Genomic DNA, 27403 nt, shown 5'->3' with positions numbered 1-27403 from the left:
GAGGGGGACAGATCACTTGTCCCAATGTCATCGCTAAGCCTGGAAGCTCTGTTCTCATGTAATCTGGGAAATCAACGACTTCAGTGATGTTTGATGAGATTCTGATAATCCTTATTAGGAGACCAGGGCATGATGTGCACCATTTGACGACCAAAAAATAAAGGGGACATTTCCAGCATCTTTTGTTTTGTCAATGCATCCAAGAGATGAACTTCATAAAATCCTCTGGAGGCAAAATAGACTCCTTCTACATAACATCCACCTAGGAGAGAATTCACCCATTGTCCCACATCATTAGCCGAGGGTATTTTACCTGGAAAAAAGATGATGACTGCAGTTTGAGGGAGCTTCTTCAGAGGATGCACAAGAGAGGGCAACTTCATCTTGTAAGTGAGTTCCGGAGCAGGTAGTATCCATTCTCTTCTACTTTGTTGAAAATCCTCATTCAACATGTCAAACACATAGGAAGCATCTTCAGATGAAGGAGCTATGGGGGGCAGAGATTCCCTTGATTGTCTTTTAGGTTCAGGAGAAAGAGCTCTCTTGACATAATACTTGCTTGATTCTGCCATCGAGACTATTCGATTCAGCAGGAAGACACAGATTAGGAAAAAAAAGGGGGGACAGCACTATTGGAATGCAATCTTACAAGGAGGGGAAAAACAGAGACCTGAAGCGACTTATACAGAAGGGAAAAAACAGACCTGAAGCGAGGCACAGACACTTTTTTTTTTTTTTAAGTAAAACCAGTAATTGTTATATTTTCATAAAGTCAATATACAAGACATTAGACTCCAAAGGAGAGCCTAATGGAAGCACACAAGAAAGTTTACATAATCATATTCTCCAGAGTGGAGAATATCCAAAGATCAAAAGCACTCGAAGAAAAGCTGAATACAAGATGCATCCATGTCACCCTCAAGGCAAGCAGCATATACAGACTGTCGCAATGAGGCTCGGAAAGATTCATATGATTGGAGATTGTGCCTTCCCAAATATGCAAAATTGTGTTCACTCCAGATGGTCCATAGGGCCCAATATCTCACCCAAAATAGAAAAAGTGAGTATTGGGACAAAGTTCTGAGATGTCTGCCAAAGAGCCAGAAATGTTTCCCAAATCTATGAGTTGGGAAGCGAAGGCAAAGATAATCAGAAATACGCCTGAGGAGGATCCTAGAACAAGGACAATGCCAAAGCAAATGAGGAATTGTCTCTGAAAGAGCCATACATCTTAGACAGGTGGATGATGCAATATGGCGTCTTGCAAGTGTAAACCCCACTGACAATGTACCTGTCAAACATCTCCAGAGGAAAAGTCTTTGTTTCAAAGGCATTTTACTTTTCCATATCATTCGAATATTCTTCCTCCACCATGAAAGGGGTTTCCTTATATGCCATAAAGAATTGCCATATTGCTGGATCCATGGAGCAGGCTGAAGTAAATGATAGGCTTTAATGGAGGTTAGAGCGGGGAGAGGAACAGGATGAGCGCCTGTAGTGGAGGAAAGCAGCTGCCAATCCATAAGCCGATCCATAGGAGCCATAGGAGGAACTGGTAGAAAAGGAAACAATAAATCAGCAATTTTCTTCCATATGGTCCTGTGATGCATTCCCAAAGGATAGGAAGCCATAGCCTGGGGAAAAGATAAAACATATCCCTGATCATCCACCACATCTTGTATATACCGAATTCCCAATTTAGAGAGGTTGTATGCTCGGATCGGTTCCTGTAAGGCAAGTGGAGTGTCAAAGATGGCACTCCAATGAATACTTTCCTGTCTCATGGAATTTGTCCCCGAGCAATTATTAGGAGCCCATTTAACTTTTGAAAGTAGCTGTTTCCAGTCCAAAATCAAAGCAGTAGAGAAAGGGCAGCCTGGTATCTTTCCTGCAAATCTCCCAATGACAACCTCCCAGGGATCAGTAGTCCATTGGCCATAAGCAGAAGTCCTCATATTAACACACATAGATGCAAGCATACATGTCCATGGCTGTTGTTGGCGGAAAAAAGTATGCAGCATAGTGATTTTCCTTGCAAGGACATGATACCGCACATTTAGAATATTTAGACCACCATGCATCCTTGGGGAGCACAACAATTCCATCTTCATCAGTCTTAATGCTTTCACTGCTGCTTTTGTTCTCCAGAGTATTTCCATGGCTTGTGACATAAAGGCTGAAATATCCCGAGAGGACCAATGTATCAATGGCAAATAAAATTGCACATAAAGAATAGTGGAGGCACAGACACACACGCACACACACACACACACTCCTACACACGCAGACAGGTCGCAGAAGAGAGGAAGATAGGGCAGATAGACGATGAGAATACACTGTTTCTATGTGCTCAGAAGGGACCCTCAGATTGTGGCGAAGAGGGCTGCAGGCCCGACACAGACCAGGAAGCAGGTGCGCCTTACCAGACGTGCTCACACACAAGGGGCGAGCAGGTCGAGCAGACCAGGATGCGAGCAGGTCGAAGTAGCCAGGCGAGCCAGGCGAGCAGGTCACACACCACTCTCACACACACACCACTACTCCCACACACACACACACACACACACACAACTCAGTTGTGAGCACACATACATGCAACATACACGTGCACCCACACATACACATTCAGATTATCACTTTTCCGAAACATCATTTTGTATAGCATTCAGCAGAAGTAGCCACAAACAGCATACTTAAAAATATTTAATAAGGTTTGTTTACCCGTTCTCTGGTTCAAGAAAATGAACTGGTAAACCTTCAACAGTTCCATCCCAGACTTTGATCCTAGTGCCTCCCCAGAAGAAATCTGATTTCTCTTGTAGATCTTTAATCTGATACAGGCAGTTACTTAGCAAGCTGTGTATGTCAAGTGTTCAACTTTAATCTCTTTCAAAGACAGGAAGACCCTTTTTACCAACTTACATAATTGTATTTGAGACAGTCATACTTTGGTAACACCACCTCTACACTATGCCCTATATCTTGTATAGCCCGTGACAGACTTGTCACCACATCTCCAAGGCCTCCAACCTGCATTACAAGTTCTCGAAGTTGGCTAGTTAGATACATGCAATAGAAGTCAAGTTGTAATGTTTAGAAAGATGATATTATAAAGCTACTAAGCTCCAGCTGCTAATAGCACACTAAGGAGGACCCATTACAGTGTTTGCTTCAATATTATATGCATGGCATGTTCCTTATGACCTGATCTATGTCACTGACATTGTCCAATCAATTGACCAGTTCTCATACTTCCGCCAGTCTTTGCGGCAATCTTTATATGATTGCCATAGACTACAAGAGATGGATCAGCTGCAGTTAGACACGTTTGCTTAATGTTTCTGATCTTCAGAAGTTTGCCTCACTTTTGAGGGTTTCTATCTTTCTACAGTGAAGTAATAGAACGTAGCTCTTTACAAAAAAAAAAAAAGACAGTGTCAAATCAAACTCCAATACTTCAGCTTCAAACAGATGCTAACGAAACTCCCATATTTGATCTTCAAACAGATGCCTTCGTGTGGTAGGAGAATCCCTGGCATCACAATTCCTGAATTTAAAGCCTTTGGGGGCACTGTAACAATTAACAGTGGGTAGGGAAGCTGAGAAAATAGGGGAAGCCTGAGGACAGAGAGAATGCCAGAGGGAGAGGAAAGAAAACAAGAAGAAGTGGATGTGGAAATGCGTCTCAACATGGAAGATACGTAGGATCAGACAAAGTTGACTCGACCTAATCAAGGATAATGAGCTTAAGGAGGTAACTCTTGTTAATTTTCTTGACCCTCAACATGGAAGATACGTAGGATCAGACAAAGCTGACTATGACCTAGTCAAGGAAAATGAGCTTAAGGAAGTAACTCTTGTTAATTTTCTTGACCCTACAATTTCTTGTGCTACTCAAGAAGCTCAAAAAATGGAACATGTTTCAAAACATGAGCTAAATCGATAAGATACAGGCACTCTTTTCCTCATACCATCTCATGATGGTTGTTTTAGATGGTCTAAGACCAAAATGGACATTACATTTGAATTGTTCTATCTTGATCCTACATGTTTCCATCACATAAACACGAGAAACGTGCTGAAGAGGCATATGCTTGAGCAAGTATGCGCATGTGTTGATGCTCATGCATGTTGAGATGTGCTTCATCATATTCTTCAAATTCACTTGCACAGTTCACAAACCGAAGAAAGGGCTTTTCCTTCACTCACCTCCCAATGTTGACCTCACTTAGCATGTATGTGATCTCTTCCTCAAACCCCCAAATCTTTTTCCATGATTCCTCTATGAAGGCTTCTACACATGACTATGCTGAATCTTGCCTTGCTCAATGGATTCTATATGGCCATGCTCTACCTTAATCATCCCATCCCTTTGGATGCTTCACTTAACAATGCTTGGTCTAATGCTTTAGGCTCATCTCTTAGCATTCTTCTTCATAACGTGACAACAATGCGGGGAAGAGGATGAGCTTGAGCTCCTTGCAAGTAAACACACAAAAGTAGACAAGCACACAAGAGAGGTGGTTGGTGAATTTTTCTTCTATTCTCTTGTCTTCTTTACCACCATTACATAAAGATAAGACTACATACTATAAAGGAAAGTACTCTCCTACTATAACATACAAAGGTCGGTCCATGACTACATGAGCTGGCGCTATAACTATGCCATAACTCTAATAAATGGCATATCACCCATAATCTCACTAACCATGCTAGTGGTGTAAGTGAGGAGCTGTCATCTTGGCATGTCACCCATATGCACACTAGTTGAGCTCGATATCTCAACGCTCCCCCTCTAGCTCAAATCCATACCCTACACTCCAAGTAAGCTCTTGAACCTACAGAGCTTCTTTGTACCGAATGCCTTTATGAAGATGTCAACTGCATGATCCTCTGTGCTAACATACACCAAATCAACATCACCTACTAGAACCTTCTCTCTCAATAAGTGATAATACACCTCTATGTGCTTCGTCCTAGCATGATACACTGGGTTACTAGCCAACTATACGCTGCTCATGTTGTCACAATAAATGACAACAGTCCTATCCATGTGCTCACCCATATCTACCAGTAGTTTTTTCTACATACTGCCACAGCAACGCCCATGTACTCAATCTCTGTACTTGACAAAGCAGCTATTGGTTTCTTCTTGCTGCTCCAGTTAATCACAACACTCCCTAAAGAAAACATAAAGTCACTTGTAGATCTCCAATCAGAGACACTACCAACCCAATATGCATCTGTATAAACATGTACATGTACCTGTACTTCGGCCCCATAAAAACCGTCCATAGTGTACTGTGGACTTTATATACTTGACTATCCTCCTAGCTGCATCCAAGTGTGCTTCCTCAGGACCTCCATAAACTGAATAGCCAACCCAGTACCACAACTCAAATCTGGCCTGGTGATAGTCATGTAAATAAATATGCCTACAATGCACCTATACAAAGTAGGGTCCTCAAAAAGATCACATGTATCTAAAGTCAATTTTATGTTATGTTCAAGTGACACTGAGATGGCTTACAACCTATCATTCCATGCTTTGGACGGCATGTCCAAAGCATACTTCCTCTATAATTGCCAAATCCCATCATGTAATCTTATCACCTCTAGGTGCCTTTCACGCACATCGGATACGACAGCTAGAGTGGCTTGGGATACAGTTATTCTACCGACACACGATGGGAATTTGGACATCATAGACCCTGAGACACAAAGCAAGGCTTTACTCATGGTTCGAGGACTCACTCCAGGCGATCACACTTGGAAGATCTTACTTCGGGATGGTGTGTGTCATTGTCACCCTTGCCTTGGTGGAAATTAGAGGCCTTCTATCAGATGGATTTTCACTGATGTCAGCTATCAACCGCCTCGTTCGGCCCTTCTTCGTAGTTTACTGCGTGTTTGACATCCTCTCCAACGATGCCTCATTCGCCCAGAGCCTAGTCTTACAGAGGAGATTGGGTGACAACCTATCCTTAGGAAATTGGAATCCCCACATCAAAGACACTTCTGGACACATGATTGGTGAGCGATCTTACATCTCTTGGGCTAGCTAGAATGCAGGTCTTGCTCACTCTATGCGGACTTGGAGGTCTGCATTCAGTGACATATCCGACCCTACTATTGCCCAGCGCATTGGAGGAGGTCTCACTTCCATGCATGCTCGACGAAGCGAGAATGGTGAGGCTATTCATTTACAGAGGCTGTTCAGATTGGATCATCACTTTGAGGGAGATTCTGAGCCCTTTTGGCAAGCCAGTTCTCACCGCGACAAGAGTTCCTCTCATGGTTACCAGAGGAATTGCTGGTTATGGCACCTCTTACTTCCGAGTGGGTGACACAGGCCAGTTACACAGGATTGATCCTCCTTCATTCCTAGAGATTGATACTCTTAGATGGCAACACATTAGGGTGGTTGCCTCTCATGGCAAGGGGAGGTTTATTGACCTTGTGTTGATTGATTCCAGTTTCTGTGAGTACAAACTATGAATGTGGGAGAACCGACCTTTGGCAAACTTAGATTGGGATCGAGGTGAGTGGTTTTGGCCTCCATTACGGCAAGGACAAGAGCCGGTTCCCTTCTTTCAGTACACTGCCACGATTGGGCGTCACACATTGCTTAGACAATCCACACACCCCCTTCTAGAGCCCCTCATTAGCATGCACAGGGGATTTCTCCGGCTTTCTTGGAGAGATTTTGGAGGTAGCTTTGAGATTTGTGGAGACCACAACACAGGACGACTTCCTTTATGTGGATGGTATCACATGCTAGTCTATCGGTGGGCAATTGGCTAGTTGATATGGGCATTCCTAGCACATGCGCAATTTGCTCAGATGGGATTTTGGAGACTTCTCATTAGTCTTTGGTCCTGCCACTTCTCTTAGATGGTGTGGAGAGGTGTTTCTCAGCTTCTCTGACGGATTTCTTTGGAACTCAGTTATGTTACTTGGGGTGCAATTTGCTGGCTGTAGCCAAATTTGGTAGGCTGGCATCTTGGATACAAGGCTGCTCCGGATGATTTAGTTTTCCATGTTCTCATATGCGTTTTTTTAATATCTCTCGTCATGTTCTACATTCTCAAGAATCATCAAATAGCTTAGAGACCTTTAGTATCACAGGTGCTATTACTTGTTGGTGCATTTGGAGGACTCGATGTCGCCACACTCTTGGAGGGGAATTTCCTTCCACTCATCAGATTTTGGCATATATTTGGTCGAACACCATTCACACACTTGGTGGTGAATGGGCCTATTTGATGACTCTCTCCTCTCAGTCTAGTGAGTTGCCCAAAGAACATTTCTTGGAGACTTGGAGTCATCACCACATTTTCTTCCACTTGCAGCGCGGTACTCCACGGTGGAAGTACATTTCTCCACAGTGGTTTATGTCCCGCATCTCTTATCTCCCTCCCTGAGATTTTATATAGGTTTTGTTTTTTGAAATAAAACTTGTCTTTGAGTGCTGTTGGTCGCACTTGTATCTTTTGGCACTTTAGCGAGTGTTTGTATGACCTGTTTTACTTGGAAAGAAAAATCTTTTCACCTCTATACCCAAGAGGTATCACAGCTCACCCACGAAGACAAGAATTCAGCTCATACAAGGGAAAATTCAGAGCTGAAAATGAGCAATAAAAAGGGTGGACAACCACCTAAGTTTTTGCCCAGCGAGTCCAAGGATGCAAAGGGGACTCCGAAAAGAAGCTGAGGGATAAAAAGGATGACCCTAAGCTGTCCAGACAGCATATTTTTTATTGCATGAAAGAGGGGAAGTGCTTCACATGTGGAAGCAAGGATCACATAAAATCTCAATGCCCCCAAAATCCCAAAAATAATAATGTGCAGGAAGCAAAACCAAGTGTGAATGTTATACCCGATGTTCAGGGTAACACTACACATGAACCAAAGAGCATAATTTTATGCAAAGCTTGGGAGAAGTCAAAGGACCAAACAGCTTTATTCCTTTTTGATAATGCCTCAACAAATAACTTTATATTCATTCACATGGCTGCTGCTCTTGGGTTAAAGCCCGAGGAATTGGGCATGGACTTTCATGCAGTTGCTGCCTTTGAGAGCAAGGAAGTCAAGCTCACTCCCATCATTGGAAAGCTTCGCATACAAATACATGGATATTTGGATCATGAAGGGTTCCTCGTGGCACCACTTATGGGATGTGATGTGATACTTAGGATGCCTGGGCATTATCGTTTGGATCCCAAGATTTTGCACAAAGAAAAGAAAGTTATGTTTACTCATAGAGGAAGGAAAGTTTGTATTGATGCGGGTACTACTGGGAGTACCATACCCGTTGTAAGCCACATTTCTATTTCCAAGGCAATAAAGAAATCAGCTTGTTCTTACTTGGTCTTTGCATGTGATAATGTTGAGCATGATGTTGTAAATCCCTTAGATCAAGATAAGATTGATTTCTTAAGTGATTATGCTGATTGTTTTGCTGACTCCCTACCAGGACAGTTACCCCCCAGAGAGGCCAGAGGATCATTGTATTGACATAATCCCTGGAAGCTCTCCTCCTAACCAACCTCCTTACAGGGTGAGTGCCGCCCAACTGGAGGAAATCATGACTCAAGTGAATGATTTGCTTGAGAAGGGGTTGATAAGGCCAAGTTCTTCACCTTATTGTTCTCAAGTTTTACTTGTGCAAAGAATGAGACATAGCTATTGGGAATTTAGATTGGGAGAAAGCCATGGATGAAGAAATAGCTGCATTAGATGCAAATGAGACTTGGGAATTGGTGTCATTGCCCGAGAACAAGAAGGCTATCGGATGCAAGTAGGTGTACAAAATAAAGCACAACTCAAAGAGAAGTATTAGCAAGATATAAAGCAAGATTGATTGCCAACGGTTATGCTCAAATTTATGCCATTGATTATGAGGAGAGGTTCAACCCCGTTGCCAAGATGGCTCTAAGATTCCTCCTCAGCTTGAATAATGAATAAGCTTTTACTTCAATCTCCTGTAATCATTTCCTATTTCAGAATGCAAGAAAATATTTTTTTTTCTAGTTTTTGCCTAGAGAGAAAAAAAATCTAGAGAGAGATAATTCAATATTGAGATATTTTTTGATATAACAATTTTCCTAATGTCTAAAATATAATTCCTTAAAACAAAAATTCAAAATAAATTCTCTAATGTGCATTAAGAAACAATTAAAAATGTGTATTAAAGACCTTAACCTTAAGGTCCAAATTTTTAAAAAAATTTAGATTAAGATCCAATTAAGGTTTCTATGGACCAATATGATTAATCTAAGTGTAGGGATGAGATGAATCCAAAGAATTAAAAAAATACCCAAAAATGAGTAAATGCTTACATAAGATGAAGAGTTGACTGAGTACAAGGTTTACTAGTTAAAAACTAAGAGATATTAGTTAAAAAATGAGATATTTAGAGAAAATGGTGCATTTTTGACACCTCAGTAAGAAAAGAATGCCCTCATTCCTTTGTATTCTCATCTATGAGCTATACCATGCCACTATTACATTGAAATAATCATATTTTTTATTATCTCTTAATTTTCCTCTACTTTTGGAGAGCTTAGAGCTTCTCTCTCTCTTTAACAATTGTTGGAGTTCTCTTCTCCTCTTGCTAACCAATTGATTGGTTGGAAGCTTCACTACTAGAGAAAGAATCAAGCCAATCCTAGAGGTAAGAATGGATTTTATGATTTTTTTTAATTTCTTAAATGACTTTCTTCTCAACCCCTCTCAAGCTTGAGAAGATTTCTAAATGATTAGTTTAATTCAAATCAAGCTTTCTCTAAGAATCTTAATGTTTAATTAAAAGAAAGAAAATCTTTATACTTATTTGTAATGCTTTCTTTAAGCAAATCTCTCTCTCAAAAAAGAATAGTCATCTCTATGGCTAACTCCTTATCAAATGAATGTTTCTTAAAGATAATCTCTTATTTTAAAACTAAACTCTAGGCTTGATGAGCTAGAGATTAAGAGAATGATATTTTCATGGTTTTATGATATTAAAATAATGATTAATTCTTTTAGATTGTTTATGAGTAGTTCAAAAACTACTAAAACCCATTCTAAATGAGAAATGGATCATCTTAAGAAATTGAGAAAAGAGGAATATTGAAATTAACTTAATCTAGTGAGATAATTATAATAATGTTTATAATTATGATTTAAATTCATAGTTTAAATTTAAGCTTAAAAGTAGAACTTCTATCATATTTTCATTACAAGCTTTTATTCTTTTAGAAAAATTTAAAAATTATCAATAATAACAGTGAAGCTATGATAAATTTTTCTGAAAAAAAATACATATCTTATTTTTATGTATAATACTAAAAGAGCAACTCCTATCATATTGTAGGTTAGAAATGTAAAGCAAAAAGAATGATTTTGACCATATTTAGGAAAGAATACTTTTTTGTATTTATGCATAATTATTTAATTAAGAAAAAGAAAAATTAGTGATAAATATATGCATAAGAATTTTCAAATGATAAAAGAGAAATTTCCATGACATTCGGAATTCAATCATTTAAATGCAAAAAGAGAGATTTTTGACATATTCAAAATAATGGATATTTTTATTTAATTTAAAAGATAAATTTTTGATAAATTTATTTTACGCATAAGAATTTTTAAATGATAAAAGAAAAACTCCCATGAAATTTGGACTTCAATCATTTAAATGCAAAGAGAAATAATTTTGACATATTCAAAAAATAGATATTGGTAATTTAAAAAGATGAATTTTTATAGTATTTTAAGTACAAAAAGGTTTAAATTAACTTTGATGACAAAAGAGGAATTTTCACCATAATTCCACCTAGAAAATTATAGTATTTTAATGTTAATAATTAAATTGGTGAAAAGAATATTCTTTGATATTTTTATGTGGATAAATTACCAAATTGATATATACCCAAAATTGGATTAATGAAAGAAAAGTATTTTTATAAAATCTCGATATTCTCGTATAAAACTATTTCTTAATCTATTGTAGTTAGGAAGAAATGAAATTCATAAAGTTGAAACTTTCCTTACGTTTAGAAGTTCAGTAGATTTTTATCTCAAGAAAATCCTTTAGAATCAAAGTTAGAAGTAAACCGAATAATTTTAGTTAGACCACGACTGTGAGGAGGACGGCCAGTAAACCACTTGCCCATCTCTCGAATTTGAATCAAGCAAAAACCTCGAGACCAATTCCAATTCTTGACATAGAGAATAGTCTACCGTTGAATTAGCGTAGTTTTCCCTTAACCGACATCACCAAGAATCTAGTTGAAAATTTAGTCAAATGATCGGTAGATTACCCTGATGAGAGATCAATGATTCTCATTAAGAAAATCTGGATTACGAAAAAAAGGTTTTGTGGAACCAATCTCGAACCAGGAATTCTACTTACATAAAACCTCTGTTTTCTTTTAAAGGACTGTTTTACGCCAGAATACTGGAGGAAGCATTTGGTATGTGATTAACTAAGGAGAGACTCGTTGCAACAGCTGGTGGCAAGTCGTCGAGAGACATCGCTCGCGACAAAGTCTGCCGAGGTCTTGACCGGCCTCGATATGGTTAAAAATGGTGCACTTCCGGTACGATCGACGAGGACCGACAAAGCGGTTCCAGAGTAAAGTGCTAGGACACCGAAGTAGGATCCTAGAGAGTTCTAACCAGGTGATGCACGGACTTGCGGTTGCTAGGACACCCATGCGTACGTCGAGGAAGATACGGATGAATTGAAAAGAATTACTTTTGTGAATTGAATTTTGATATTGGATCTCGTTGGTTGACCAGCTGGTCTTCAACGGAGAGTCCGGATGATATATTTTATAAAACAATAGACTCAATATTTTGGAGAATTATGATCGGTAGTACTATGATTTCATTGAAAGATTGTTTTAAAGACAGCTGAATCTGTTAAACTGGCAATTTCATATTGGATGTGTAAGTGGTATGACTACCTTAATTAAATTTTGCTTAAAGCGCCGACTAGGAAGCCTGGGAACTCTTTTCCTCGGTATCCGGGCAAAACATAATCAAATTTTTATAAAGGAATTCCACCAATACAGTAGTTGGGCGGTTGGCTATCCCATGGATCGGTTAGGGTTAGGCTAGATCGGGGGATTCCTACGATACAAATAGTTACAATTAAGTTACGTTAGTTAGATTAAGTCTTAGAAAGACCCTTGTTCTATGGAAGGCAATCAGCAGCTGTGTCTCCCCAAAGGGAAAAAAAAGCAGTGATTCTATGGACCAAGTGCAAGTCTCTTCCTTGATCTAACCATGTGACTTTCGGGTTCAGTCGGATCAGTTTGGTTAGTTAAGACTTTGACTCGTTAGATCAATTCTCCTATTAGATGATTTTCCTGGTGGAAACGTCCGTGCCCTCCGGACGAGGGAAGTTTTTCCAAGTTCGGCTTCGGAGGAATCGCCGGATTGGTCTCTTGTCCGGATATCCGTGGGCGAGGCCCTGAGTGTGGATCCCCGCCCTGCGCGAAGGCTGACGCTGCTTCCGCCGCCAGCGCCCTCGGAGGGAGCATTGCAAAGGGGACGGGAGTCTCGCAGCTAGTATCAGAGCTTTGTGTAAAGCCAATAAGGAAAAAACGAATTCTTATCAGAAAATTTATAATAAAAACTCAGAAAGAGCATATGCATATTGTATTTTCATTCCTTAAGCTTCATTAATGAAGATTTTTAATCAAAGAATTTGGTTTTATAGATGGAAGTACCACGCTTATCCGGTATTCCCGATCTCACCCAGTCACAGGATTTTACTGCCTTCGCTTTCGAGCATATCGTATCTTCCGCTACGACTTGAACGGACCAAGCCAGACTCGCAAGCACAAGTGGCACGCAGGGTAATATGTCCACGCCTCCTGCAATCAGCGCATGATGCTGAGGAAGAATATCTCGTTGGCCATGGTCTTGTTGAGGTTAAAAGTGATTCATGGTGTTATTCTGTGTCACCCCACGCCTCGAGATTTCAGACTTTCCTGCAATATCTATAGACTTCTTAGATGTTTTATCCCAAGTAGTAAGATAGTAGCTCCTTTGGCAGTGAGGGAACATTTGTATCGGGGCATGTCTGTAGCCCAGTATCGCCGTCTTATGCATTTCCCGTGGAGGTTTTGACTTTCTAGAGCCGAGATGCTCTATGTACATATTGCAACCTTTATATAAATAAAGAAATGTTTTGTGGAAAATCCCCTGTTATATAAGTGATCTGTTACTCAGACATATGTCATAGATCTCCAATAAGATCGTTTATCTTGTTTAAGCAATTATTTTTCCGAACCTCTTAAGTCTTAGCATCTCGTTGACGAAATCAAAATAAAAATTTAATAATCTATCATTTTTGACAGAATCATGAGACGAGCGAACCGTGTGGCCGACAGCCAGATCTTCTCACAAATGAGGAAGACCTTGATCCCGATGTTCGCAAGGCTCTTCACAGAACTCAACCAGGTCCCTTCAAGGATGAAGGGGAGAACTTGGGCAAGGCTGTGGAGAAGTGGGTCGAGACCATCGAAAAATATTTTAATGTCATCGGATACAACGAGAGGAGCAAAATGGCTCTCGCAAGGCTGAAGATTGTAGAAACAGCTAGGATGGAATGGAGAAACCATTGCGACACCAACTAGCTGGGTAGGAACACCCAGTCCTAGAATGATCTCAAAGCTTATCTACAGAAGGGATTTTATTCCCCCGGATTTTTAGAAACCAAGATGAATGAATTCTTAGAGCTAAACCAAGGGAGAAAAACTATTGAAGAATATCACCAGGCATTTGCTCTTCTCCTCAAGTACTCACCACCGCTAGACGAAGAGCAACTCATGGCCAGGTTCATTCGGGGAATGAACAAATCTTTAGACACTCTAGTCAAGAATGCCAAGCCAGTTTCCAATGGTTGAAGCTGTAAGGATAGCAAAGGACTTCGCCAAAGCCTTCATCGTTAAAGTCCCGCCAAAGCCAGCTCCATCATCCTTCAAGAGATTCCAAACACCGGAAAGTTCTTCTAACCTTCCGTCTCCAAAAAGACACCAAGGTCCCAACCAGAATCTAGAGACAGGAAGTTTCAACAATGAAGGAAAACCTTTTCCTCGAAGCTCTTTCTCAGGAACTATGGCTCTTTCAAGAATGCAGAGGGAAGAGCTTTGAAGTGAGAACACGTGTTTTGGTTGTCAGGGGTTTAGGCACCAACTCAAGGATTGTCCATCTCCTTCTGTGGACCAAGGAAGCCAGGGTCCCAGAGTTCAGAGACAGACTCCTTCGTATTAGTCCAATCAAGGTCCCCCGCGCCAAAATCAAGGCAATCCCAAAAGAGTGTCGCCTCAGCCTGCAGCCTCCATGCAAAGTAGTCTCCAAACTCCCTCCCAGAACTGGGAAAACCAAAGAGAGAGAGTTCCACCTCAGACTGCAGCAGCTAGAGCCGTCACTATAGCTGAGGAAGTGAAGGAAGAAAAAGGACAGATCTATGCCGCAATTGAGCATCAGGGATAGAATCGTCAATTTTCAGTCCTCCAGACTCCAACAGAGTACCAGGGTAAGCAATTCAAGCTTTTGATTGATTCAAGCAGTACTCATTCTTTTATTTCCCCAAGATGTCTGCGTAAGTTAGTCCTAAATCAAAAATCAAGAAAACCTATGCAAGTGGAATTGGCTAGTGGAAAGATTCTTTTCATACACCTTAGAGACAGACCTTATTCAGTTTAGTCTAAATGGAAACGTAACAGATTGCCAGTTCAAAGTCCTTCCCTTGGGAATCTATGATGGGATCCTTAGAATGCATTGGCTCTATAAGAATCAAGCTGACATTCATTGTCACAATGGAACCATCTCTACGGGAATAAAGTTCAAGGAACTGGAATTTCCGGATTCCCAGTGCTATAGTTAGTCAAGGCTTCTAAATTGTTAAAAGGGCTCAGAAAGAGGCAAGTTGTTTATGTCGTTAAGATGAATCCGGTAGACATAAAATGCAAGGCTAAAGAACCAAAGTGGTTGAGTATACAGATGTGTTCCCTAAAGAGCTGACTGAGATGCCTCCAACTCGCGAAGTAGATCATGAGATCGAGTTAACCCCCAGAGCTCAGCCAGTAGCCCAGCGTGCATACAAAATGCTAGTCCCTAAAGCCATAGAACTTAAGCAGTTAAGACAACTGTTAGAACAGGGATTCGTTAGACCCAGTGTCTCACCTTGGAGTGCGCCCGTTCTCTTTCAGAAGAAGAAAGATGGAACGTTAAGACTCTATATTGACTACAGAGGATTGAATCAATTAACAATTAAAAATAAGTATCCTATCCCTAGGATCGATGAACTTCTGGATCGGTTAAGTGGAACCCAAATGTTCACAAAGATAGATCTCAAATCCGGGTACTACCAGATCAGAATCAAGGAACACGACATCCCGAAGACGGCATTCAATACTCGTTATGGGCATTATGAGTCATGCCGTTTGAATTGACTAATGCCCCGGCGATGTTTAATCTTCTTATGCAGGATATTCTCAGAGAATACTTGGATGATTTTGTTCTTGTCTTCTTTGATGACATCTTGGTATACACAAAGAATACTGCAGATCATGAAGATCATGTACGTAAGGTTCTAGAAATCCTAAGGAAGCACCAACTCTTTTCAAAAAAGAGCAAGTGTCCTTTCTCTGTTGACCAGGTGGAATACTTGGGGTTCATAGTATCTACAGATGGGATTTCTCCTGACCTCGCAAAGATCCAAGCAGTCGTAGAGTGGCCGGAACCCAAGACGGTAATAGAAGTCAACGGATTCCTAGGATTAACCGGATGGTATAGAATCTTTATACCCAGGTATGCTCAGATAGTATCCCCTTTAACTAACCTTCTCAAGAAGAGTACCCTATTTCAGTGGACTGCTATGTGTCAAAGTGCCTTTGATAAGCTGAAGGTAGCCTTAGTAACCAACCATGTCCTTAAATTATCAGATTTTACCAAACCTTTTGAGGTAGTTACTGATGCCAGTAGTTTCGCCTTAGGCAGTGCTCTTATGCAGGAAGGTCATGGTAGTGGCCTATGAATCCAGAAAGCTCAGAACACATGAGAGAAATTATGCCGTCCATGACTTGGAGTTACTCTCAGTAGTTTAATCTCTAAAGTTGTGGAGACATTATCTTTTGGGACAAAGATTCACCTTGATGAAAGATCATCAAAGTTTGAAGTGGATTTTTACCCAAAGGGATCTCAACATGCGTCAAAGAAGAATGATACAGACCCTGCAGGAATTCGATTTTGAAATCAAGTATCGGCCAAGGAAAGAAAATGTGGTGGCAGATGCACTCAACAGAAAAGCCTCCTTGCTTGCAATTACAGTGGTGACAAATCCATTGATCAGTGAAGCAAGGGAGAGAATCATGCAGGATAAATTCTTTGCCCCTATTGCTACCCTTCTGATGCAGGAAAGCAAGACTCCTCAGGAAATGAGTCGAGTTCTTGGATAGAAATTGGATGAAGGATGCATGTATTATAATAATCGGTTATGCATTCCCAATGATGTGGGAATAAAGAATAAGATTCTGAGAGAAGCCCATGATAGCCTGATAGCTGGATATCCAAGGTTTATAAAAATGTATATGTCTGTGAAAAAAAGCTTCTTCTGGCCAAGACTCAAAAAGGATGTACGTGATCATGTGCAACAATGCTTAATGTGTCAGAGAGTCAAGGCAGAGAGAGTCAGGATGCCTGGAAAACTGCAGCCCCTAGACATTCCACAGATGAAGTGAAAATGTATCAGTATGGATTTTGTCACTGGACTACCTTCAGTACAATCAGGTTACGACTCCATTTTTGTGGTAGTTGACAGACTAACCAAAGTTGCCTATCTGATTCCAGTAAAAGAAAGCTACACTGCAGTGGCTGTTGCCAGAGTTTTCCTCAAAGAGATCTTCAAATTGCATAGCTTTACCCAGGAGGATAGTAAGTGACAAAAATTCCAAGTTCACATCGAAATTCTGGACTGCATTCTTCAAAGCATTAGGAACTTTTTTGGATCTCAGTACAGCCTGTCACCCCGAAACAGATGGCCAGACTGAAAGAGTGAATCAGGTAATATAAGATATCCTTTGGTCATGCTGTGGCCGGGAAACCAAGAAGTGGTTAAGCCATTTGTACCTGGTTGAATTTACTTACAATGCTTCTTATCATCGAAGCATTGGGATGAGCCCTTTCAAAGCTTTGACTGGACAAGATTGCCTTACACCATTGACTTAGTCCGACCCATTGATCAGAGTCGAAATGTCCAGACAGATACTCGATGACATGAACCAATAAATGCAATCAATCCGTAAAGATATTAGATAGGCAAAAACAGTATACAGATAAAAAGAGGTCAGAGAGAGTGTTTGAAGAATCAAATATAGTCTTCATTCGAGTACGACCTAAAAGAAGGTCCTTATCTTTAGGGAAGTACAACAAGCTCTCTCCCAGATACTGTGGACCGTATGCGATTATAAAGAAAGTAGGCGATCTACCTTATAAACTTCTTTTGCCTCCCCATCTCAAGGTACATGATGTATTTCATGTCAGTTTGCTTAAGAAATATGTACCCAGCCCAAGTCACGTGCTTGATGATGAACAATTGATTTCTCCAACTCAAGGCCAGATGGTACTCCAACCTGAAGAAATCCTTGACATTCGAGAGAAGGTTCTTAGAGCACAGTCCTCAGAGAGTTTTGAGTCAAGTGGAAGTTCTTCCCTCTAGAAGACGCCACCTCGGAGAAAAAAGAAGAGTTGGTAAAAGATTACTCCCACTTTGTAAGATGAGAACATCTCACCTTTTTCAAGTGGGAGAGGATGTAAGATTCCTCCTTATCCTGAATAATGAATAATCTTTTACCTCAATCCCTTGTAATCATTCCCTATTTCAAAATGCAAGAAAATATTTATTTTCTTGTTTTTGCCTAGAGAGAAGAAAAATTCTAGCGAGAGGTAATTCAATATTGAGATATTTTTTAATATAAAAATCCTCCTAATGTCTAAAATATAATTCCCTGAAACAAAAATTCAAAATAAATTCTCTAATGTGCATTAGGAATCAATTAAAAATGTGTATTAAAGACCTTAGCCTAAAGGTCCAAATTTTCAAAAAAAAATTGAATTATGGTTTAATTAAGGTTCTTATGGACCAATAGGATTAATCCAAGTCTTGGGATAAGATGACTGAGTGCAAGGTTTATTAGTTAAAAATTAAGAGATTAGTAAAAAAGTGAGATATTTAAAGGAAATGATGCATTTTTGACACCTCAGTAAGGAAAGAATGTCATCTCAAGGAGACGCCTTTTTTCTCATGATTCCTTGAGTTTTTTAATCCAAAAAAATGAGATATTTTCTCTCTCCTCTCTCCTAGATCAATCAGGATAAAAAAGGAAGCCAAACTAGTCCAAATCTCGTCCACATTGAGTCAAACTGAAGCTGAAAAGCTCTAGAACCCAGTTGGACTTGCTTAGAGACCTCCCTTACCTATAAATAGACCCTCACTCCTTTGTATTCTCATCTGTAAGCCATACCATGCTAGTATTACATTCAAATAATCATATTTTTTATAATCCCTTAATTTTCCTCTACTTTTGGGGAGCTTGGAACGTCTCTCTCTCTTCAACAATTCTTGGAGTTCTCTTCTCCTCTTGCTAACCAATTGATTGATTAGGAGCTTTACTACTACTAGAGAAAGAATCAAGCCAATCCTAGAGGTAAGAATGGATTTTATGATTTTTTTTATTTCTTAAATGACTTTTTTCTTCTCAATCTCTCTCAAGCTTGAGAAGATTTCTAAATGATTGTTTTAATTCAAATCAAGCTTTCCCTTAGAGTCTTAATGTTTAATTAAAAAAAAGTTAATCTTTATGCTTATTTGTAATGCTTTCTTTAAGCAAATCTCTCTCTCAAAAAAGAGTAGTCATCTTTATGGTTAATTATTTATCAAATGAATGTCTCTCAAAGATAATCTCTTATTTTAAAACTAAACTCTAGGCTTGATGAGCTAGAGATTAAGAGAATGATATTTTCATGGTTTTGTGCTATATGAATAATGATTAATTCTTTCAGATTGTTTATGAGTAGTTAAAAAACTACTGAAACTCATTTTAAATGAAAATGGATCATCCTAACAAATTGGAAAAAGAGAAATATTGAAGTAGCTTAATCTAGTGAGATAATCATAATAATATTTATAATTATGATTAAAATTATTATTTAAATTCATAATTTTAATTTAAGCTTAAAAGTATAACTTTTATCATATTTTCATTTAAAGCTTTTATTCTTTTAAAAAAATTAAAAATTATCAATAATAGCAACGAAGCTATGGCAAATTTTTTTGAAAAAAAATACATATCTTATTTTTATGTATAATACTAAAAGAGGACCTCCTATCATATTGTAGGTTTAGAAATGTAAAGCAAAAAGAATGATTTTGATCATATTTAGGAAAGAATATTTTTGTGTATTTATGCATAATTATTTAATTTAAAAATTACGATAAATTTATGTGTAAGAATTTCTAAATAATAAAAGAAAAATTTCCATGACATTTGGAATTTCATCATTTAAATGCAAAAAGAGAAATTTTTAAAATATTCAAAATAATTGATATTTTTATTTAAATTAAAAGATGAATTTTTAAAAAATTTATTTTATGCATAATAATTTTTAAATGATAAAAGAGAAATTTCCAGGACATTTAGAATTCAATCATTTAAATGCAAAAAGCAAAATTTTTGACATATTCAAAAAAATAGATATTGGTATTGAAAAAGATGAATTTTTATAGTATTTTAAGTAGCAAAAGGTTTAAATTAACTTTGATGAGACAAAAGAGAAATTTTTATCATAATTTCACCTAGAAAATTATGGTATTTTAATGTTGATAATTAAATTGATGGAAAGAATATTCTCAAATATTTTTATGTGGATAAATTACAAAATTGATATATACCCAAAATTGGATTAATGAAAGAAGAGTATTTTTATAAAATCCCGATACTTGTATAGAACGATTTCTTAATCTATTGTGGTTAGGAAGGAATGAAATTCATAAAGTTCAAATTTTCCTTACGTTTAAAAGTTCAGTAGATTTTTATCTAAAGAAAATCCTTAGGAATCAAAGTTAGAAGTAAACCGAATACTTTTAGTTAGACCACGACTGTGAGAAGGACGACCAGTAAACTACTTGCCCATCTCTCGAATCTGAATCAAGCAAAAACCTCGAGACCAATTCCAATTCTTGACATAGAGAATAGTCTACCGTTGAATTAGCGTAGTTTTCCCTTAACCGACATCACCAAAAACGTAGTTGAAAATTCAGTAAAATGATGGGTAGATTACCCTGATGAGAGATCAATGATTCTCATTAAGAAAATCTGGATTACGTAAAAAAGGTTTTGTGGAACCAATCTCGAACCGGGAATTCTACTTGCATAAAACCTCTGTTTTCTTTTAAAGGACTGTTTTACGCCAGAATGCTGGAGGAAGCATTTGGTATGTGATTAACTAAGGAGAGACTCGTTGCAATAGCTGGTGGCAAGTCGTCGAGAGACGTCGCTCGTGACAAAGTCTGCCGAGGTCTTGACCGGCCTCGGTATGGTTAAAAATGGTGCACTTCCGGTACGATGGACGAGGACCGACGAAGCAGTCCCAGAGTAAAGTGCTAGGACACCTAAGTAGGATCCTAGAGAGTTCTGACCAGGTGATGCGCGGACTTGCGGTTGCTAGGACACCCATGCGTACGTCGAGGAAGATACGGATGAACTGAAAAGAATTACTTTTGTGAACTGAATTTTGATATTGGATCTCGTTGATTGACCAGCTGATCTTCAACGGAGAGTCCGGATGATATATTTTGTAAAACAATGGACTCAATATTTGAAAGGATTATAATCAGTAATACTATGATTTCATTGAAAGATTGTTTTAAAGACAACCGAATCTGTTAAAATGGCAATTTCATATTGGGTGTGTAAGTGGTATGACTACCTTGAATTTTGCTTAAAGCGCTGGCTAGAGGACTAGAGAACTCTTTTCCTCGGTACCCGTGCACAACATAACCAAATTTTTATAAAGGAATCCCACCAATACAGTGGTTGGGCGGTTGGCTAACCCATGGGTCGATTGGGGTTAGGCTGGATCGGGAGATTCTTGCGATACAAATAGTTACGATTAAGTTACGTTAGTTAGATTAAGTCCTAGAAAGACCCTTGTTCTGTGGGAGGGAATCAGCGGCGGCTGTGTCTCACTAAAGGGGAAAAAAGCGATGATTCTATGGACCAACTGCAAGTCTCTTCCTTGATCTGACCATGTGACTTTCGGGTCCGGTCGGATCAGTTTGGTTAGTTAAGACTTTAACTCGTTAGATCAATTCTCCGATTAGATGATTTTCCTGGTGGAATCACCCGTGCCTTCCGGGCGATGGAAGTTTATCCGGGTTCGGTTTCGAAGGAACCGCCGGGTTAGTCTCTTGTCCGGATATGCATGGGTGAGGCCCCGAGTGTGGATCGCTGCTCCGCGCGAGAGACTGACGCTGCTTCCGCCGCCAGCGCCCTCGGAGGGGACATCGCGGAGGGGACGGGAGTCTCACAATGGCAACCATGAGAGCTGTTATTGCGAAGGCTGCATCAAAAGGATGGGTTTTACAACAAATGGATGTTAAGAATGTGTTCTTGCATGGTGATTTGCAAGAAAAATTGTATATGGATCAACCACCAGGTTATAAAGATGTGGGTCACCCTGATTTTGTATGCAAGTTGCGTAAAGCTTTATATAGCTTGAAACAAGTACCGGGAGTATGGCATGATAAGATAGCACAATATCTTATCACCATTCGCTTTCATATGGCATATGCTGATCATTCACTCTATGTGCGGAAGAGTGATAAGGGTCTTGTGGTCATTACAATCTATGTGGATGACTTGATTATTGGGCGTGAAAGTAGAGAGGAAGTTGAGTGTGAAATGTCTTCTCAAGATCCCACGTTTTTTGCCAGGATGTCGTTCAGTCTTCCGTCCCCAATAGATAGGTAATCCGCTCTCTATAAACGAAAGGAGGGAGAAGTGGCACTCGGGCCTAACCATGATGTGCCTATAGCAGGCAATGAGCATACCCGCGTCTATCTGGCAACACCTTAAATAGGACATGGTCACCCGAAAAAGACTCCGATTTGCCAGCTTTCGGAAGGAAAAAGGTTATGGATACGAGAAAGAAGAAACCGCAACCGCAGCCCTGGATGATTCTTCCTGAAGTAAGTTCTAAAGAATGCCCTAACCAGATCGATTTATCCATTTCACGTAATTTAGTCAGTTACGTGTTTAAGCAGAAATTTAACATGAAGGATTTGGGTGAGCTAAGGTACTTTCTTGGCATTGAGGTTATTAGGACAGCCAAGGACATATGGTTGTCTCACAAAGGCAATATGCATTAGACATGATGTCCAAATATGGCATGGCTAGTTGTAAGCCAATTTCTATGCCATTAGATTCAAATGGCAAGTTGAGTGCAGTTACGGGTGAGATTTTAAGAAAATATTCTTCATTAATATTAAAAGAAAACATCTGCAAAAGCAAACTACAAAACAGCTCTCATGTAGAGCAACATGTACATCCCTCAAACGAGGTACAAACAGAAAGACAAAAGACAAGACTCCCTCTCTCGTTAGCCACTCTCTCGTTAGCCACTCGAGTTAGTTTTTTTCCAATTGCTCCACAAAAAAAATTCTTTTAAAATCATATATTTTGGAGAGAAAAAAAAGTAGATGAAATTTATGCACTTATCTTGATGCATACATTGCGTGCTCATTTGACACAAGTACCAAATGCACAGTACCTAAAGAGCCTGACCACCTTGTCACGTAGTCTCTTTTTACTTAAAATCCTATATCTTCACACACATGCATGAGTATATAACCTTACACTCACGGTCATTGTCAACCTTCGAAGCTCACGGTCAAACCTCACACTCACATCAGCCCTCCCCCTTGCATCAAGAAAATAAGAAAAACATAAATCACCTTTGTGTTACGACCCTGTGTTTTTCTCTGGACAATATGTAGGTGGTGCACGGGCACAGGATGGACAGTGTGAATGGCATCCGTTTGGATTTGAAGAAGGAAAACCCATGGTGGACTGCCCCAAGTGTGAAGGGGACAAAAGAATTAAAGTTTATAAGGTTTTAAAACCTTTGTTTAAAAAATAATAATTGTTATTTAGAGAATGTGCTTTTGCTATTGCTTTTAGTTTTTGGAGAAAAGCGAACTGAATCGCATCCTTGTTAAAAAGGGAAGGGTGGCGGAATTCATTGTGTGCGCGCGGCGCTTCTCTCCTTGGGTGTCTGGTCGCCGGAGAGCATAGGCGACTACCAGGGCTGTGGCAAGAAACGCTGTAGGCGGGCTGGCTGTAGGAATCGCATCCTGCACTCGTGGGCTGAGCAGGTTTGCGCAGATCTGCAGGACAAGAAGCGCACAGGTGGGAAACAGAGTTGCACGGCAGAAGAGTACTCGTGGGCTGTGACTGCGGAGAACTTCAAAGGTCTTCTTGGGTTATGCTCTTTGGAGACATCAAGGACATGCTTCTCCTCCCCCTTGCTCGCGCTGTCGCTTGTATGTGGGCGTTTGCGCTGCTGTATGGTGCCTCTGTTGGGCTGCTGTTGTGCATGCCTCCGTGCTGCTCTCGGCTGCTGTTGTGACAGCTCTGTGTGGACTGTACAGCCGCACAAGGCTGCTGTTGATGCTCCTGCTACTGTTGTACGACAGTGCTGCTGTTTCAAACCACGGGGGGCCGGTGGCGGTGGCCTTATTCCCCAAACCTTCCTGGTGCAGGAGACTAGAGATAGGCTTTTCTCTTTCTCTCTCTCATCATGGATTGCAAGCCCTGTTGAAGAGATTTGGCTACAGAAGATCAAGCTAAGATGCACGGGAGGATGTTCATGGAAGAGATGTGTTGTTCCTCTTCGTCCTGAACTCGTGTATTCAGGGGTTGCTTGACACGTCCTCTTATCTTTCTCTCTCTGGGTTCTGGCACTGTGATTGGATGGTGTATCTGTGGGTTTCTCATGGAAACTGGACATTGATTTTCGAGAGAAAACAGGACTTTGGTTTCGAGGAAACACGCCTATGGTTTATGGGATACAGGTCTTTGGTTTATCGGATACAGGTCTTTGGTTTCATGTGGAAAACGTGTCTTTGGACTCATGTGTACAGGTTATAGTTTTCTGGAGGTTACATGCAAGCTGTGGCTATAGGGAAGGACATGTGATATGGTACAGCCCTCCTGCTGTTTGGGAAAAGGTTTGAAGGATCCATGGTAGAGATGGAGAAGACCTTTGGAAAGCAAGGAGGTGTTGTACAGTGCTGTGCTGTAATAACAATAGTTCTCATTTGGAAGTCCTGGGTGAAACTACAAGGGATCCTATTGGTGGAGGATTCTACAAGTTGTACTTTGTACTCAAATTTGATCAAGTAAAGAAATACCGCAAGGGGCGCCACTGCGTTTTGGGGCCAATCGATGTCCATGTACTGTTTACAGGAGCACTCTAGCTCCCCCTGTTTGTTTTCCTTTTCCAGGTCCTCAAAGGTGTTGAAGTGTTTTGTGTGCGAGTGTTTGTTTCACCGCCCGTCAAGTTTTTGAAGGCTAGCTTCATTTGGATCACCCTCACTCACAGCCTTTGGGGCAGAAATCCCAAGGCTACTCCTAGTCACATCTCCCAAGAGCGCCTTCTCCTCCCTCAATTGTCCAACATGCAAATTTAAATTTAATCAAATCCTTAAAGGCCTTCTTTCCTCTTTCATTGCACGTGATTGAAAAAATCAAAGGTCCTCCCTCATTTTCTTTAGGTGTTGCAGACCTTTGAAAAATCAAGAAACCCACTCACACACTACAATCATGGGTGTGAGACACACTCATGAATGTGAACCCATGAAATGCAACCAAAGGTTTAACCCTTGTGCAAACCCCTCACACTCACATCTTGGATATTAAACACAAACACCCCCCCCCCCCCCCCAAGCCTTGGAACCTTGCACTTGATTTTTTGGACCTTAGAAAAAAATAAATCAGGACCCTTGCAAGGCATGAAAGGAAAATCTACATTCTTGACCTACAAGAAACCTAAGTCAAAGGATCCTTTAAAATCATAAAGCATCGCTATATTTTTTCCACCCTTTAAAAAATCTTTGAGGCTAATTTACACTTTTCGGCCTCAACCTAAGGGTGCACGAGCATCCAACTGGATCAAATCAGTCCCTAACCCCATAAAGCTCACAAATATAAGTGAACTGACTCACGAAAACAAAAAAAAAACAAGTCGTGAGCATAGCTAGACCTCTAATCAGATTTTTATAGTAACAACTATAAAAGGATATCCATGCGCATCATGGACAACCTGCGCAATTGGTGCACGAGCATCCAACTGGATCAAATCAGTCCCTAACCCCATAAAGCTCACAAATATAAGTGAACTGACTCACGAAAACAAAAAAAAAACAAGTCGTGAGCATAGCTAGAACTCTAATCAGATTTTTATAGTAACAACTATAAAATGATATCCATGCGCATCATGGACAACCTGCGCAATTGGTGGAACACCCATGAAATCCGTGCCTCAACAAGCACTTCACCCACTCGACATATTAGCTAGGCCGTGGAACCGATTCAATGCCACATCGAGTCCCCACCCTCCCAAAACCAGATTTTTATAGTAACTATAGAAGGATGTTTACACGCATCATGGACAACCTGCGCAATTGGTGGAACACCCATGAAATCCGTGCCTCAACGAGCAGCACCCCACCCACGCATTCCACATAGTTGACGACCAAAACCCCAATGAACATGACAAAATACCAGTCGACAAACTAGGACACTATTTTGAAAGCGATAATACAAACATGCAGTCTTGCCCATAGTTTACGAAGGCCAAAAATTTGGGCTTTGCATTTGAGTGTTGATTCTTTGTAACTTCTACACTACATCCTTGTGCTGTATAACTGAGCTTGGGATCTCAGAGTTAATCCAAGTTAGAGTAGATTACTTGTATATGACTGTGCTTGTACAAGTTAGAGTAGATTACTTGTATATGACTCTGCTTGTACAAGTCTTCAACTCTTATTTTTCATGGTTTGCATTTTCATAGCACCTTTGCCGCACGTACAGTCCGTACAGATCTAAAACTGCTGTAGGCTTGTACGAAGCTATCCTGGCTGTACTATGATAATGTCAGCAGGCTGTATAAGTGGCTATACAAATGTGCTGTCCCTTGCCAGACAGATGTTCATTTCCATACTGCTGACCGCACAAGGCTGGTTGTAGAATTGCTGTTGTGCAGATAGGGGGCTGTCTGTACGGGCCGTACAAGACCTGTCCATACTGCTGTGCTGACTGTACTGGACGTACAGATGGGAGAAGGGTGCATCGATGGTGAAGAGGAGCTGATCGGATGCTTTTCCTGTGGAGCTAGTGTGTGTGATTTATTATAAGAGTTTCTCTCTTTTATATCTGCAAGAAAGGACAAAAAGCATGAAAAGAAAAAAGCTTATTATTAAATCTTTCTTATTTATCTCATAGTATTGATGCTTATTAGCTTGTCACACATTATTATTTACGAGTGCAGGCGCTCAAGATGGCTGGTCCCTATGTTTCAGCTTATAATTGATGTCACATGCAATTAAATCCATGCAATGCCCATGCATAGAAACTGATTCAAGCTCTCACACATGACCTACTATCAAGCATGACTTGACCATAGTCAAGATCTCTTTGTACATGCACAAACACGGATCTCCCATCTTACAAAGCATTGTATTCATTGCCCATTCCAAGCAATCTCTATCCGGCCCCACCAAATTAGAGACATCAAATTCAATATAAACTCTATATCCATCACCATAGTGTCTCCTACTGGTGAAATCACACATGAACCAATACCACCTAGAGTCCCTATTTGCACACATAGGGCCCTTAGAGTAGGGTTTTTAGCATATTCACTTAGGATTTGCAAAGGGAATAGCCACACAGGGTTCTCAAGCCCGCATGTTGATTCTTTCAAGAGCATTTGCACGCAGCTATTGTCTAAGAGAAGTTTACACATGGTCTGCAGGGGGTTTTCAAATAGGACCCCTCAAAAGGTTTCAAGAGGTATTCACGTGGGCAATAAGGGCTTGCACGAAAGGTTGTTCCTATGGGTTGTCAAACACATGTGAAATCTTGAGGGTAATGAATATGTTAGGATTCTATTAGGGTTTACTTCATTAAGAGGTATTTGCATAATCATTGAAAGTATCGTTCCATGGGGAATCCTAGGAGTATTCACACAAGGCCTCAGTCTTTTGCATAAGGAGTGTATGCTCAATTTTTTATAGAGGTCTGAGATATGCCACATTGTTCAAACCCATCACTTCACAATG

General features: G+C 40.0%; 1 protein-coding gene across 1 annotated transcript in view; it reads right to left on the bottom strand.

Annotated features, from left to right (window-relative positions):
- The window catches only part of LOC147610750 (starch synthase 3, chloroplastic/amyloplastic-like), a 118200-nt gene that overhangs the window by 70215 nt on the left and 20582 nt on the right, over positions 1–27403 (bottom strand). Inside the window, exons 7-8 of the mRNA XM_086785224.1 lie at positions 2923–3030; positions 2722–2831 (exon numbers count right to left, since the gene is read on the bottom strand). Coding sequence (XP_086641350.1) covers positions 2722–2831; positions 2923–3030 — 218 coding nt within the window. The remainder of the gene's footprint in view (positions 1–2721; positions 2832–2922; positions 3031–27403) is intronic.

This window comes from Cibotium barometz, chromosome 48, assembly GCF_041138505.1.
Source record: "Cibotium barometz isolate CiBa-2024 chromosome 48, ASM4113850v1, whole genome shotgun sequence".
Taxonomy (NCBI): domain Eukaryota; kingdom Viridiplantae; phylum Streptophyta; class Polypodiopsida; order Cyatheales; family Cibotiaceae; genus Cibotium; species Cibotium barometz.
Note: the sequence above shows the minus strand (reverse complement) of the source record. Positions and strands in the feature narration are given on the sequence as shown.